Raw genomic sequence first — 17,940 nt, 5'->3', positions numbered from 1 at the left:
TCGTAAGAGAGGATGAGAGTCCAGACAGAAGTGGAGCTAATGCCCCAGTTTACACTGATGATGCATTCTCCTGTCCCCACACCTACTACTCTACTTTTCCCAGCCAACATTCTCCAACCTTAACCATAATGTAGCATGAGTTTGATTTCAGCTATTCTGTAAGTCTATTTACCTGATTTTAAATCTTAAAGTCATTTGCATATCAAATTGATTCCTGAAACATGCAAATTAATGAAGCTCAGTTTCCTAAGTGTCTTGCTAACTTTTGTGGACAAAGAAAACTTTACAGATTTGCATGTATTTTCTACACAGTAAAGGGACCATTAACTAGGGCCTACCTTTAACAAAGCACTCCTGTGAAAGTTTCTTAAATATGAAATACATGTATTTATTTGTAACGGTTTTAATATTTTGATGGGTGTTGTGTAACTTTTGTATTTATGAATGTAATGAAAGTATTGACAGAAAAAAGATATATTTTTTATGAAGAATTATGTACTGACTGAATAAAGTTAGAAGGAAATATATTTTGTAGCTTGTTCTGCATTGGAGAGTGATAGCATGTCTTTACTAAGCTGTTGGTTTTTAGGTGAAACCTCCTAATGCATGATAAATTTGCAATGGATACTTTGAAAAATAAAGTGCTTGATGAAGCACTTTAGGGATTACAAATTATCCCACCTTCCAGTCCTTCAATCTCTCTACTAGGTTCCAAGGACTCTGAACTCTCTTCATGTGGGTTAATCTGGTTTCCCATCACAGTGAATGGGCGGTACTGAATGAAGTCTCATTCACTGAGCAAGTGATTGGTGCAAAGGTGAAAACATGCCAACATTTAAGCAAGTATTAGATTAATTTAATGCTAAGTATCCAGAATCCAGCCATGCATTTGCTTATATCTTTAACTCAACTGGGTTTTCTATGGTTGAGAAAATGCTTTTTTCCACTTCTATTCCATTTATTTTCAGTGTGTGTGCGTGCGCATGTGCGCGTGTGTTGCACACATTTGTGCATTGGCTCGTGATGCCACAGCATGTATAAGGAAGTTGGAGGAAACTTATGGGAGTCAGTTCTCTCCTTCTACTTTAGGTTCTAGGATTAAACATGCCCTCAGGCTGTGCAAACACGTTTACCTCCTGAGCCCCTCTTGCTGGTCCTTACGTAATTTTTTTTAAAGATAGCTAATTCAATAACATCTACTATGAACTTCTGATGAAACAATCTAGATAAATTTCCTTGTCAAAATATATGCAAAATAAGTTCAGACGTGTAAGCGTAATTCCAGGGAGGAGTCTAGTCCTCGTCAACACCCTAGATTGTCTCTATTTGATTAGTATTTCCTGGCAGCAAAAAAAGCTTTGTAATGTGTTTATTTAGACATCTGTAAATATTAACATTTATTCTGTTACATTTTTCTTTGTATGGAAAGAAATTTCTGGTTATCGGTCTGCTATGTGCAATTTAATTATAGCATTTAACAATTAAAGGGATGGCACACACTATTGAATAATCACATAGAGCTGAATCAGTATAGGAAGAATGTAAAGCAAACCATTGTTTACAAATTGAGTAAGAGACATTTTTAAAGTTTCACAATTCTTTTACCTCTTGAAATAACTGTTTCTAGCCCTGTTCCATTAATGAAAGCCCGTGTTATGGTTTGTGTTTTGATATCCGTCCAGTACAAACGTTCTTCAGAGGCATCAAAGTCTATCACGGCAACATCATCAATATCTGGGACAGTGAAAGCAGTGATGAAGTTAACGTATGGATTGTCAATGTCCACTCCTCGGATTTCTGAGCGTCTTGCATAAAGAAGGAATTTCTTCATTTCTAGGAAAAGAAAGTAGATTGTTCTTTTTACTTATATAATTTACAAATCTAAAACAGTCTAGAAATTCTAAAATATTAACTTTTAATGACAAACATTTTACCTCAGGAAATAATATTAATATTTGATGGAAATGCTGTATATATCATCTATATAAGGTATTTAGTACAAATAGATGTAACACAAGTTAAAAATCCTTAAGTCATAATTATTAGTTTGAAGGGCCAAGAAAGTCTCAGTAATTGATTTTATCTCAGAATTGCAACAAACTTGCTAAACCCATGTACTCAACAAATGCCAAAGAACCATATTTGATTTATGTCTATAATTAAAATAATATTGCCTTAAAATACATATACAATAAATATATGAGTGCATGTGTATAGGTGAAGGTTATATAACAAAAAACATAGTGCCAGGCTACAGAGAAACTTCCCTTCCAGTTGTTGGTCAGGGTAGCCCAAGAGACTCCCAAATTCACAAAGGCCATTGCCAAGTCTCCTCCCTGAAGACTAGCTCCCATGGTATCAGAGAATATGATACAGGCTGCCAAGGTAGAAAAGCAATCAATGGTCCTACCCAACTATAAAGCCTAATAAACAACAACGATTGTCCTAGCAGAACTCACTATTAGTGCAGTAACGGCACTTTTATCTTGGGGATTATCGGTAGCTGTCTAATTGGAATTAAAGCCTGCTCAGTGGGAAGGAACTCATGTGTGGTAATTTAAACATATCCACATACACATGGCAGGAAAGGTAATAGATTCTAGAGACAAACCTACTTTTGCCACATCCCTAAACCAAGTTGATTTCTTACTCTAAGTAGGCATCCTCATATTTACAGACAAGTGTGCCTTTCACCAATCATCAAAAAAGCATGTTTTCCAACAGATAGAGACTATTACAGTTACAGAACTGGTCAAACATAAATTTGTCTGTGATAAATTCAACCCTAAGTGGCACATCTACAATGCAACTTTTACACACAGGATGAAAGCATCTCTCAACTCCCAACAAACAAGTTTCCTTATGTAGTGGAAGGTGGTTAACACAGAAACCTAAAATTGGCCAATGAATGTGCAGAGAACAAGAGGCTGCAGAGTGCTCCTCCCTGAATAGGACACCTGTTTCAAACTTCTGCTTCCCAAGGCTCAGGCATCATTGTGGAAGAACAGGTATAAAGATTGTAAGAGCCAGAAGAGGTGGATGGCCACAAGGAAACAGAGCCTTCCAGGCATATGAAGTCACAGCAATGGTGACAAACAAGTCCCATGCAAGCTCAAGTCAGTCAAAAATCCCAATACAGTCATTAGGAAATGGATAAGAAACCCCAGCCCAACCTAAGAAACTTTTGGCAATTGATGGCTGTTGGATGTGTGGGGAGACATTTTCTTATAGGAACTGGACTATTGGTATATTGACCAGGCTTCAGCGAATGGACCCACACTGAAGGACTTTTGGGGACACAAATAGTTACTTGAATTACCTCAAATAGATATTTTAGTATTTTCTTTTTCTCTTTGGACTGCTACTATTTTGAGAAAGCTGGTAGTCAGGAATCAGGACTGGGGGGCAAACTCTGCCATTACAATACTTCTTATTTTACATGCAGTAAGACAGGCTGCCTGAAAGCAGCTCCTGGATGCTCTCTAGGGGTCTTTAAAGTCACAAGCATATTCTCTTTATTCCCTAGACCCTTAATCAGGAGATGGGACATGGCCTTCTGTTGGTGTGCTAGACCAGTAAGGAGAACTTTAAGCGACTGTGAGCCCCACAAGGGATGTTTTGTCAATGTCATACACATGCACCCAGGGCATGGATATAGACCTTGTTATACAACTTTATCATCATAAAAGGTGTGAAGCTCTGGGCCCATCAGCACATCTGAGCCTATAAAAGACAACACACAATGCCCACAACATAGTTCTCTGCCTAGGTGGACTTCGCAGCTAACCAGCCTATACTCTTGTTTGCTCAAGTGCTTCCTTTCTAAACAGTTCTATTGCTTGTTGACCTTCTGTTTCCCTCTATAAATGATTTATTGGCATGCATAAGAACCTCCATCAAAGAGGCCTGACCTCCCCTTCAACAATTTGAGACATGTTACTGTACAAAATTAAAGTCACAAGTTCCTACAGACATGATTCAATTTCTGGTGAATGATTCTCTTTCTACCCTGAAAATTAAGTAGCTATGATTAAAAGTGTTAATTAAAATATTGATTTTTGTTATTACAGATTTAGTTTAAATGTCCTTGGGTTTATTTTAACTAATCTTTAATAATTTTTTTTTCCTTTTCCCCCTTCGGGTTGACAATCCCTTTTAGAAGGATGCTACAGTGACTTTGGAATAAGAACAGACCAGAGCTGGAGACTACCTATTTGTGATTCAGGTTACCTGCCTCCTCACTTCCTGGTAATGCACTTCCACTTACAAATCTTCCTATTTTGCTAAGGAAAATTCTGCTAACATACCAAATAAAAAAGCAGCAGATAAAAAAATAAGTAAGGTAATAAACAGCAAAGTCCAACATACCACGTTTTTAAAAAAGTGTCGGTTTCCCCAGGACTAGCTGAATCCTCAGTAGTGGCTGCCAACAGCTATGGCTAAAGTGTTCTTAAAGATGTTTAAAATCTACTCCACTTCACATTGAGTGAAATCGGGAATGCCCACACAACCTGAGACAATTCCATTTGGAATCCGTCTAGCAACTGTGGGAAACTTACCGTAGCAGGTCTTTTTGTCAGAGGAAAGCTTCATCAAGTGGGGGCAGGCACATGCAGCGCTCCTATTATGATTGATCAGACACAGATGAGAGCAGGGGCCTCTGCCCGCATTGGCTGCGCAAGGATTGGGAGCTGCAATTGCAGATTAAAATAACAACAGTGAAAAGGAAGAACTTATTTCAGCCTCTGAGGTCCACATGGTCAATTCGCTTACTGATTCAAAGTTTGCCACATACAACCGTACCTAGGGCAGTTACTCTGAGAATAGACAACCGCACTGCCCCTAAATCACCGACAACATTCTCCTTTCAAAGGGAGCAGGGAGCAGCTAAGAGAATTACATTGATTTTCTCTAGAAGAATAGCCAACATCCTACTGTCTTAGATGCAAAGTCATTTTAGGAATTTGGTGAGACCATCTAGCAGGAATCATTACTGTATTTCTCATTACAAACTCTGGTAGATGCTAACATAGATATAGAGGTCTGGAGGTTTCAATGGATGTCCCTGACCTGCGTTCTACATAGATGTAGACTGCTTTCCTGTTTGAGCACAACTCTCCTACAAATGCCCCTAGGATGATACTGTTGTACTGCTGTTACAGGATCCCCCCACCCCAACAGGTGAATTTACTTCTCTGAGTAGACAGGGCTAAGACATGGCATCCAAACTGTGTCACACAGCCATATTGGAAAGGAAAGAAGTGGATAGGTCCCTCTGGCCATCTCTACACACTTCTTTCCTGAGGCACATCATAAAATCAAGGACAGAGTTTCTGATGTTTCCCTGCACTGGGTATATTACGGCCTGTAAAAGGTGGCCTCCAAATCTCCACAGGAAAAAAGCCTCCCATATCTGGAGAAGACTGGCCTCTTTAGTCCCAACCCCACTTTATTGGTCTCTCATCCTGCTCTCCCATACTTCTCTACCATGGCCTTTTCTCCCTCAAATGGAGGAAAGAAATAGGCAGGTTTTATGCATCCCTTTGGGACTTTGTTTCCTTATGATGACACCTTATAAATAAAACCTGTATCAAATGAGTTAGTATACTTCTCTTGTTAATCTGTCACTTGCTAAGTGGTTTCAACAGTGAATCTAGAATGACTAGAGAAAGATATTTTCCCTTTCCTCCAGCAGTTAGCATTAGCTCTATAATATCTATAATCACAAAGATTTTTTTAAAATCGAGGAAATAAAATTAAGACGATGATGTGAGATATTAGGATATTAGCTGAATTTAGTACTTAGTGTGGATTTGCCAGTCCATAGGACTTCCATCAAGATAATAAAAGTAATCCGTGCCTTTGCACTTGTTATCAATAAATACATATTTTAAAGGGGGAATAAAAGTTTATGAAACAAAGCATTCTACTAAGAAAATCCACCAATAACAAAAGAAAATGTTAGAAAAGAGTAAAAGCCGGGGGCCTGGGAACTCAGTGCAACCCCTTCTGTCACCCAGGGTCACCATGTATTCTGCTTGGTCTTACCCTTTAACTGTTAGAGAAGTAAGACACCAAGTGTGAAGGTGCTGGAGGAGGGGAGGTGCTGCAGATTAGGAGGCCCGGAAGGAAAGCATGTGAAAAGCACTACTACTGGAGGGTCGAGATTCTCAAACGCAGTGGGTAAAAGGAGAAAACTCACAAAGAAGGGAAGAGAATGAGGCAAAAGAGAAATAGAAAAAAGCAAGAAGAACAAAGGAGAGGTGAAGGACGGAGGGAACCACGTTTAAACGATACGTCAGTGCAGAAAAGGACTCCTCTTAGAGGAATTAGAAGCAAACTCCAGGGCTGGCGAGAGAGCTTGGGCTAAGAACACGTTACACTTGTGGAGGACCAGGGTTCAGTTCCCAGCATCCACATGGAGGTATATCACCACCTGTGACTCGAGTTCCAGGGGATCTGAGGGCCTTCTGTCCTCCAAAGGCACCAGGCATGTGTCTGGTGCACATACATACATGTAGGCATTCACTCACACAAAATAAAAATAATTAAATATTTTAAAAATAAAGCATACTCCACAACTGTCCAATGTTCAATACTGCATTTCACTTTATTTTTATCCTAGAATCATTTCAGCTATTCTTGGCATCCTATAATTACAAAATACTTTTAAAAAATGGTAAATATATTAAATTTCTATGTACATAGAAAAATATCACTGATTTTATAGCCCAGTATCTGGATTAATGATAACACTGTAATTATAATTCACAGTATTTTCTGCTTCACAGCTTGGAAAATCCACAAGAAGTTTTGCCTTTCATTTTAATCTCATCTCACTTTGAAATAATGCTGCTAAATCTTTTCAAAGTTTCTATCTGAGTAGACTTATCTATAGTGATTATTAAATTGAGGACTTTGGTTCTCAGTACTCATATTTTGACATAGGTATGGATTAATAGGTGGTGACCACAGAACCAAATTGAGTGTACTGATTGTTTTGTAAATAAACTTTTATTGGAACATAGTTGAGTACATTAATTTCATAATATCTATGGCTTCATAACACAACAAATTCATCAATTGCAGCTGACACTGCCTGTCCCACAAAACCTTCAAACATTTCTTATCTCCAAACGTTTTGTCAATCTTTGATGAATTGATTGTTTCATGGCAAACACTATTACAAAATCTAATGTCGATACAGAATTTTTGACTCACTAGATCTCATTTTTTTTGTATCCAAGACATGGGGAAAGCTGAGCACCCATGGAACGTTATGTCCAACAGGTGAAATTCAAGCACAGCAGTGCAGGCTGGATTCATGGGACAGTTTATTTTGCTTAAATTCTATGGGACTAAACCTTAGAGATATCAATGAGCGCTCTCTTCCAGTTTACACAGTGTATAACTATCCATTAAGCATCTAGTTATTCCAAATACCATGAGAACAGATGAGATATAATAACAGAGAAGATAAGGTTCTTATATCAAGTACCGTGTTTTATACTTTAACATTGGCAGAACTCTTTCCAATTCTATGGTCTCTGGCTCAGTTTAGATTCTATCTCCTACATGGACAGTTGCAGCAATCTTAGTGATATCTTAATTTCTAGTCTCCAAACTCAACAGTTACTGATATTTCTGAAATATAGTCTTAAACAGATCCGATTAGCTAGACAAGTTTAGATGGATTCTCATTGTTAACCTGACAATGTGTCAGATGTCCCTACCACGCTTGCCTCAGGACTCCTCTGACCCAGTGACAGGGTCTCCTGCTTGTCTATTCATGTTCCAGTGCTTTATTCTGAACTATTATGTTCATCTTTGTTAAAGAAGCCATCTTCCAAACAGACATCATTAACATTAACTTCAAAGCATTTTCCTCTTCTCTTTCATTGCTTTATCTGATAATTTGTTCAATGTTCTTAGAATTTTGCTAATATGTTTATTTTCCCCTTTACCTGTTTTCTTCCAATATGAATGCGGGCCACGGCCTGGGATGTGGTTATATATGGCACTGGCTAATCTATATGATCTAATCTCTTCCCAAGATTTCAGCCTGTCCTCCAGCTTCCTCTATCTCTTTTCTTGGGCTTGCATATTACCTATGGTTACCTATGTGCTCAAACGGGCTCCTTATTGCTCCCTGGATAGCCATACTTTACTGTCACACTTCCATCTGATAAGTTTTTCTTCCTCCAGAATTCATAAATGTATTCACAATAATCTTTCTCGTGATTCACCATTTCAAATCATGTGAAATGTCTTCTAGTGAAGTCAGAGCTATTGATTCTTTCCATGGTTGAATATTAGTTGAAATTATTGCTGTTAGGAGGCATTAGACAATTTATTTTCTGTTGTTTCATTGTCTATGAGTTTATCTGTTTGTTGTCCTGGGGATTGAGCCTGGGGTCTTGTGCAAGCTGACCATGCTGCTGTAGCAGGATAGCAGCCATAAAGCAGTAGGCAAAGTAAGGGTGGGGCTGGGTTAAAATAAAACATTACCTACCAAAAAAGAGAGGATGGAATTAGGGTGAGGACTGAGGTTTATCACCCTCAGCTATGTGTGATATATTGGTAGAAACTATGATTTCTATATATTTGTATATCTTTTTAAGTTTTTGTGGCACCCATGATTATATTTGCCTTAATGACATTTTAATCCATTAACTTGTATGTGGTATATGACCTAAAATGGCTGCAATTTGAGCACTGAGAAAATGAATTATGTACTCGAGTACATCAAGACTGAAGGAGAAAATACATTCAAAATTCCACAACCACAGGACTGTGCAGTGGAAGCAAATGTTAACTGTGACATTATGTAAGACTGATATGCACTCTGTGAAGAAAAGAGCATCATTAGAGAGAATTTCATATTTCATGTTAAGTGTATTTAATTATAGTCCATTTCTCATCAGCAAAAATTAAACACTTCAAAGCCAAACAATTATATTATCCAGCAAATTTTTATAAAATATATGCGAATGTTGATACAATATAAAATATGTATGGCATTTACTTAGGTAATGAAAGCTGAATGTCAGAACTGCTTTTGTTTCATGAGCAGAAGATTTTTCTCCTTTCAGTATAGTCCCTTTTGATATTCAACAACATCCATCATGTTAATATACATTATTGGTACAAAATAATTGTCAACATAGCAAGTAATTTATCTATATTAGTAATGTCCTTTAAGAAGAATGTTAAATTTTTACATTTGATATTAAAGAATTTGAGAGAGTATCTTATTTACTTTCTTTTTATTTATAAAAATGTGGATCAAACTCAAGGCCCTGCTCATTCTATCAAGCACGGTACCACTGAAATATACCCTCAGCCTAAATTTGTTCTTTAAAATACAGACATAGGGATGGGAGAGTTGTCTCAGCAGTTAGGATCACTCGCTCCTCTAGCAGAGGACCCAAGTTCAAGTCTCACATCAGGTGGCTCACAACTACCTGTGACTCCAGTTCCAGGGGATTCAATGCCCTCTGGCCTCCACAGGGACCTGCACATATGGTGCATGAAAACTCATGCTGGATATACATAGATACATACAAACAAAATTAATAATCTTTAAAATATAAAGGATTAACATAACAAAAAGTGCAAGTATTGCTTTAGCTTTTAGCACTTGCTGCTCTAGCAGAGGATCCAGGTTTCAATAATATTAAGTATGTAGCAGTTACTTTAATCAAATTATGTCAAATTTAATACTGTATTCGATATTTATGCTATATGAAAAAACTAAAAACTCACATTTGATATTCCACTGATAACTGTACTACAAAGATAATTTACTAAAATCACAAGTACCTTTTCTATTTATCTGTGAATAACTGTCCTAAAAAGAACATAAATATGGAATAGGAAAAATATATCTTAGAAATATCAATAAACTTTTAGTCATTATAAAAAGGCAATGTGACTTCCTGGTATCTCAAATCATTCACTGTTAATTTTATTTGCTATTTGCTTTGAAAGGACAATCACTTTGTTAATGATTTTCAGCATTTTCAAATGGGGTGGTTTTTCAAATCAAATAAATCTTCCACTTACAGTATATTAATATATGAAATAATGGAAGGACATTCTTATAATAACTATGACACTCTAGGTTTAACCCCTAGCAACACAACTTGAAAGAGAGATAAACACATCTGCACAAGTACACATACACACACACACACACACACACACACACACAGACGCTCTGAATGTATATTTTGAAATGAGAGTTTATTTTGAAGATTGCTGCAATCCTAAATTGGAAGTATGTGCATCCTAAGACTCAAAAAAACTGAGAGAGAGAGAGAGAGAGAGAGAGAGAGAGAGAGAGAGAGAGAGACTCAGGTAATTACAATACAAAGAACAGTGTTTCTTAAGATTTCATTGTATTCTCTGAATTTTGACCAGTTGTGGATCTCTATAGTAATTTTTATCTGTTGCAAACAGGAGCTTTTTTGATGATGGGTGAGAGCTACACATGTCTGCAGGTATAGGATAAGTATTTAGAATATAGTTATAAATTATAATGGTTTAGGAAAATGGCAGTATTGGGTTCTCCTGTAGAGTCTATGACCTCTCCTGCCAGGGCTATTTGGTTAGGTTTACAGTGCTAGGCATGAATTCCCTCCTACTGTGTGGGTATAAGTGACTATGGAACGCCAAATTGATACATCTAAATGGTACCCCACACCTAAGGTTCAGAGACTATCACATAAATGGTGGTGGAAAGATTGTAAGAGGCAGAGGAACAGGATGCCTGCTGCCAGACAGTGTCTCTAGACATGGCAGGGAAGCTACATCCATGCAATTTCTACAACATGTTTGTCTAAACAAGATTTACATAATGGCACCACTGGCCAACCTGCCAATACAGATAGGGGAAATTTCACAGGGTCCAAACTATAGATGAAGAGCTGCAAGAAATCAAATGCTGCTATGAGATGGAGAATCTGTTTTCTCCAGTGACAAGCTCCTTGATGGGTTATACAATGCCAAGTGGTCAGCCCTAAATACATGTACATATGAGCAACACTACATAGACTCCATTGGTGGAATATATGTATGTGTGTATATACACACATATATAAAACAGCAATAATTAAAGAAGAGGTCATGAAACTGAGAGGGGGAAATGGGAGGAGGGAAAGAGGGATGGTAGAAATCTAAATATAAAGATCATATATAAAATTTTCAAAAAATAAAATATGAAGAAAAAGTTAATATTTTATACGATAGAAGATTTATACACACATTTGAATATATATGAGAGAGGAAGGAAGGTAATATAGGTAATATCAGAGACTGTTAGCTGTTGAAGGAGTTGGTTATAAAAGTGAATAATTAATTATAGCTTACAAAGAATTGAGATTCTCCTTCATCATGCTAAGCAGGATTTTCGAAGTATTTCTTTTTTTGTGAGGGGGGAGAGGGGGGAGGGAGGTGCAGGGGGATTTCTTGTAATCATATGAAAATACTGTTGGTAATTAAAATAGAATATAATAACATCCTATATAATGCCCCACTGTCCAGATTTCATAAATAATATTTGTCCTCTAAGAAGCAATGATACCAATATAGTCTTAGTATTCAGGTGTTTTGTTTGTTAGATTGATTTGGTTGAGAAGATGCTGTTTTCTCATAAATGTTGTCAAGAAAACTTTTTCTTTAAACATATTTTCTGAACCAATTAGAGGCCTTTAATATTATAGCTACTTTTTGAGAAACAACTTATAAATCAACTCATACACATAATGGACAAGTGACATAAAAAATGCTGAGCAAAACAAAAGTCCCCTAACAGCTAAGCATTATGGCTCACTCCTGTTATGCCAGCATCTGAGCAGCTACAGCAGAAGGATCAAGGTATGCTCAAGACTAGCAAGGACTACAGGACAAGACTCTCTCAAAAGTCCAGAACTAGGGGCTGGAGAGATGGCTCAAGGGTTCAAGCACTGGTTGCTCTTACAAAGGACTTGGATTTAGATTCCAGCACCAGTGTGCCTGGCTAACAGCATCCATCACTCCAGTTCCAGGGGATTGGACTCCCTTTTCTGGCCTCTGTGGGCATTGCATGCATGTGATGCTCTTAAATACATGTAGGCAAAACACTAATAGACATAAAATAAAAATAAACAACTTTTTAAAATCCCAGAATAAACAAAAAAAATCACAAAATATAAAAAAAAGGTTGAACTTTTCAAAATCAGAATAAATTTTTATTTTAGTAGTATACCTTAGAAAATGGGCTGGAAGTTTTTGTTAAGCACTATTTCTTTTATTCTATTTAGTGTCAATTTCAATTAAAAAATAAATTGCCCCCACTTGTCAGAATAGCAAACTTAACTTTGAAAAGGTTAAAAAGTCTCACTAAAGCATAGAAAAATAATGAGAAGAATAAGGGTTTTGATTCCAAAATGTGAACTATGACCATGACAAACACAGCCTTTCCAAATAAGTCAATTCACTGAGATTCACAGATGTATCCATTGAATAATGCCTGTACCCCTACAAAACAGGGAAAGGGTACTACTGTAAAGTATGATGCTCATTATCCATTTCATAAGACAGGCTTTGCATCTGTGGGCAAAGCCCTCGGTATTACCCCCATTATCTGGCTTTTGATGTTTCTCTGAGAGCAATCTTATATTGATATCATTTAAAACCATTATCAAATTCACCAAATAAAGATCAAAATAAAGAGGAACAATTGTGACAGTAACCAGCATTTTAGACAAAGTATTCCTTACAAATGTACTGTCTTTATCAACAAATATTTAGCACTTTTTGACCCAAGTTTTGACCAGACAGAAGAAACGCATGTTCAAGAAAGTAGGTCTGGAAATTGCTGAAGTTGAACAACAATAACAAGCAAGCATTGTAATGATGTATTTTTTAAAGTATTATGTTCATAAGTTATTTTAAGAAAGGATTCCAAATCATAGCAAATAACTCTATCTGATATATCATCCATTTATCTATCTATCTATCTATCTATCTATCTATCTATCTATCTATCTATCTATCTGTCTATATCTATCATCTAGATAGCTACCTATCTAGAGAGTTCTCTAGCTATCATCTATCTATTGTTCAAACATCTATCATCTATCCATTTATTTATAATTTATCTTCTATTTATCTTTGTTTACTTAAACACAGGACAGTGAATATTTAATAAGCATCTTCTAACTGCTAAAAAGTGACAAAAGAGACAAATACATTTATTTTATAGACCAATTCCATTTTATGAGGGAAAAATGTATGGTAGACAAAGATCATGAATTTACAATATGACAAAGTTGGTATTTGACCCAAGCACCGCTTCTCTAGGCTTTGTCTTGATCACTGCTTTTCTTTGGCTACCTGCTATAAAGCTTATCTTTTTCAATTTTCTTCAATTGCCTGATGATATAGTCCTATTATTCAATAGCTTTATTTTATATCTAAAATATTGAAGGGTAACACAATATATAATCTACGACATCTTTAGAATCAAGAGGACAGAAGCAAACAAGTCAACTGACATTGCTCTCTCTAAAAGTTTGCTGATTTTCTCCAAGCAGCCAAACGCAGTAAGTATATTTATGGCTTTGTGTACTGTTATCTCACATTTCTGCAAGAATTGATGCCTCTAGTCAGCGCCCTGTTCTAACCTTCACCCAGCCACACTTTCTGTGGGCTCAGCCCTGTCTTGGCCCCCTTTTCCCCGGCTCCTCTCTGCGTTCCTCTTCAATGTTGGTATTCTTCAAGGCTCTGTCATGGCCTTCTTCCTACTTTCTGAAATATTCTGAAGAAATTTCATCCATCTTCTAGTGTTCAACTTATAGTATACTGAGGAACACTCTAGCTCTAGCCCAAACTCTTCTTGACTTTTCTTGTTCAACATACTAACTTCATTGCAGAAGCATCTGACTGCACATTTAAAGTTTAACTTTTCCAGTTTCTCCACTAAACTATGTTTCAGCACACTCTAGACTACAGGCTGACTGCAAGCTGAAAAATGGTTTTAAAATGGCTTTTAAAGATGAACAATAACATGTCATGATTGTGGAAATTATATTAAAACTTAATTCAAGCATCGAGAAATTAAGACTCATTGGAACCACGGTCAGCAGATCTCTGTAGCAGAGACTATGTGACCCTCAAAGCACAAAATACTTACATCTGGCCTTAACAGAATCAGATTACTGACACCTATTTCAACCATCAGTCATAGTGCCCGTGGCCCATTACACACGTTCGCATGTTGCCAACTGCAGAAACTATCAGCCGTGCTCACCTAAACAGTTTCTTGGCTTCCCAGCTTTCCCAGCCACAACTTCCTATCACTGTTCTTTTCTGAGTTTGTTTTGCACGTTTCTCATCTCAGCTGTGCCATGCTCTCTGTCCCTAGCACTTTCTTAAGGTTTGCTCATCAGCCAGCCCTTCATCTGCTTTGGTAACTTGTGATAGTTAGTTTTATGTATCAACTTGACTGGGCTAAGGAAAGCCTAGATATCTGGAAAAGAATATTTGGGAGCATATTTCTTTAAACATTTGCATTTAAATCAGTACACTGAGCTACAGAAGGCCCTGCTTCAGCAGCGCCAGAGGCATCATTCTATCCCTTCAGGACCACTGAAAGTATAAGAAGGGATGATCTGGTGCCCCATCTGAGCTGGCATAATCCCTTCTCCTGTCGCTGACCAATGACGTTTCATGTACAGGGGCATGCGAATGCCTGGATTGAAATAGGAATTTATGTGATTATTTTCTTACTACTCACAGTTTTTGGACCTTTGAATTATATCTGAATTGCACCATTAGCCTTTCTGGCTGACTGGCAAGCAGGTTGTGAGACAATTCAGCTTTCATAATTACATACACTAATATCAAGAAATGTGGTCTCTTCCTCTCCGTGTGCGTGTGTGTATGACATATAGATTACATATATATATGTATATACTTTATGTACACTGTACATATTCACATGTAACCACTATTCTAAAACATTTCCTGTGTTAACTCATATTTTTATTTTGATTAACTACTAAAATATTTACCAACTTCCTTGATGTAGACAATATCATCTACAGCTTAAAAATAAAAAGACTGGTACAGAGAGTTTAAATAACATGCTAATAGATAAGGAAATGTTATACTATTAATTCTTATACTATTAAACACTGGAAGTCAGGATTTGAGACCCCATTATTTCATTAACTCTAGGCATGTCTCCTTCACACAACAATATCTTTTATACATTCATATTTATAATACCCACCATTGCTTTTTCATGTTTCATATGTCTCATAGCTCATGTTGCATATGTCTCAACTTTGTGGTCTCCCTATACAGCCTCAAACTGGCCTCAAACTCCTGCTCCTCCTATCTCAGCCTTCCATATGAGAAGCTCACAAGCCTGTGTCCACCTGTTCAGCTGAGTTTGGATTGTTTCTTCTGCTCTTACATGACAATAGCCCTAGGCACTAGGATCCAAAAGGAATGAAAACGTATTTTCTAAACTTCTGCTAAGCATAAAATCTAAATTGGATATTTTTGAATATGATGAATACATGTTTTTAAGGAAATTGACATTAACACATTTAATCCATTCCTGACTTATAAACATTAAATTCAGAATATTTGTAATCTTTGTTTCTTTAATTTGTGAGAGCTGTACATGTCATATACTTTAAAATGCATTATTCCTGTCATGAAAGTCACACTGCTATTCAGCCGGCGAGGGGGGCTATTATTCTCTTGTAGATAATGCTGAACTTTTGGCACCATCTTCATTGTAATTGTCTCTCTGACAATAATAAAGTCGTGGCTATGTCCTGCATCTTCTTCCCCCTAGTAGTGAAGAGTTGCTTCACTGAAGACATGAACAGGATGGAAAATGATTGCCGGATATTCCATGACGCACACAAGTGGGGGGGAGGGGCAGTAAACTGCTTTATGATTGCTCAAAATAAACTAAATTTCATTGAGGAAACAGTAGGAGGTTCTCATTTCACTTGATTTTGGCATATACCCATGATACATTGCTGGTCCAAATCACAATTTCTTGCTTATTTGAATTTAGTTAAATCTATTTTATTATTAGATGTTTTTAAATACAAAACAATTAGGCCCTGTACTTTCTCTAAGGCATCAGTACTGTGCAGGCTGTGGAGTGAACACAGTCAAATGTAACTAGAAAGGATTAAGAGACTTGATTACAGAGCCAGGATAGATGGAAATCCCAACATGGGAAAGAAGCTTAGCTCTGTAAGAACATTGAACATGAGAAATTTAAATAATGAGAAAGAGGACTAGAATCAGACAGAATACGGGGAGAGGGCACAAATAATTCTACACAGAGAAAATTTTGGTAGAAAAAAATAGTATTCAAGGAGAATGACGGCTGAGCATTGACGAAAGGGAAGACATGAGATTTTTGTCAGCCACAGAAATTACAGTTTTATTTGGACCAGAAGACAATATAAGGTGAATTCAAAATTAAGCCTGAAGTGTGCCCCAGAAGAGTACAAGTTCTGGCGACTTAGACAGTCTCTCACTGAAAGTTGGTTCCTCTTAAGGAGGGAATGTGTCATCTGAAAATTGTGCACATAAAACTTAAAATAATACCAAAAAGTCACTAGACTTAAACTCTAGTTGGTTGTCGTTCACATAAGGGGAAATGTTTAACAGGACAAGCTGTTACTTCATGTTATATCAAATGGCCATGGTATTCAAGAAACAAAAAGGTGAGAGGCTTGGGATAAGAATGCTTACAAGGATTAAGGAGAGGAGCCCAAAGGGTTACTGATACTGAATGAAACATTGGGAGAGAACCACCACTGTGGCCATCCTGCCCAGGAATGGTGCTACCAGCCTATGTCTCATCCTTTTCCATGTAATGCATTGCACCAACCTCTGCGTACAGAATGATGACACAAGGTGCTTGGTGGTTTTCTGTTGTCGTTGTTTGTTTGGGGATTTTTTTTGCTGCTTTTTATTTACTGGTAATATTTAGGTGATAGGTTACAAATTCAAAGATCTTTTTTTAAAAAAATCAAACAAATACTTTATTTTAATTATGTATATGTGTGCATGTTTGTGTGTAGGTATGTACATTTGAGTGCAGTGCTTGCAGAGGCCAGAAGAGGATGTCTGACTCTCTGGAGCTAGGGTTACAGGCTATCATTAGTGACCCAACACAGGTGCTGGGAATGAAACTCTAATACCCTGCAAGAGCAGTGCACGCTCTTAACCAGGGGGCCATCTCTTCAACTCCAAATTCAAAGATCTTATACAGCTTCCCACACTATCTTGTCAATGCTATGTCAGTGACTAAAACTTCCAATATAGCATAAATCAACTTGTGAATTAACTGACAAAATTTATTTTACAGTCTCCATGTACACGGTTCACATGAAAATGCTTTCTGTATTGTTAGCATGTCACAAGTGCCTACCTTGTGGCTGTCGACTGGGATGGTATATTTGCAAGTCGAATGGCTGTGCACTGGTCTTCTGAATCACACTTACATTCTGCCCTGTCCACTTGTTGGCTTTGGACAGCGTATTAGTCCTCCAGTCTGTCCAGTACACCTCACTCCCATATAAAGACACAGCAAAGGGATGTGACAGGTATTCATGGCCTCGTATTATCTCTATCATGTTTGTTCCATCATAAAGAGCTGAATAAATTGCGTCTGACCTAGAAAAAGGTGAGAACAGGAATGGTTTATGAAAACTCACTGAAGGAGTCCAGTGGTGCAAAATGCTACTCAGGTAAATGATAGTTAAAGTATTTTTTATTTATTATTTTTATTTTATGTGTATGAGTGTATTGCCTGCATGTATGTGAATTCACCCATGTTGTGCAATGCCACGGAAGTTAGAAGAGGGCTTCAGATTTCCCTGGAACTGGAGTTAAGGGCAGTTTCTAGCCACCATG

General features: G+C 37.2%; 1 protein-coding gene across 1 annotated transcript in view; it reads right to left on the bottom strand.

Moving 5' to 3' along the window:
• Positions 1 to 17,940, bottom strand: part of Lrp1b (LDL receptor related protein 1B) — a 2,166,816-nt gene that overhangs the window by 723,956 nt on the left and 1,424,920 nt on the right. The window contains exons 27-29 of the mRNA XM_008825194.2: positions 17,456 to 17,700; positions 4,560 to 4,691; positions 1,606 to 1,833 (exon numbers count right to left, since the gene is read on the bottom strand). Of these exons, the coding sequence (XP_008823416.1) occupies positions 1,606 to 1,833; positions 4,560 to 4,691; positions 17,456 to 17,700 (605 nt within the window). The remainder of the gene's footprint in view (positions 1 to 1,605; positions 1,834 to 4,559; positions 4,692 to 17,455; positions 17,701 to 17,940) is intronic.

This window comes from Nannospalax galili, unplaced genomic scaffold, assembly GCF_000622305.1.
Source record: "Nannospalax galili isolate Female #2095 unplaced genomic scaffold, S.galili_v1.0 scaffold87, whole genome shotgun sequence".
Taxonomy (NCBI): domain Eukaryota; kingdom Metazoa; phylum Chordata; class Mammalia; order Rodentia; family Spalacidae; genus Nannospalax; species Nannospalax galili.
This window is presented reverse-complemented; position numbering and strand designations above follow the sequence as displayed.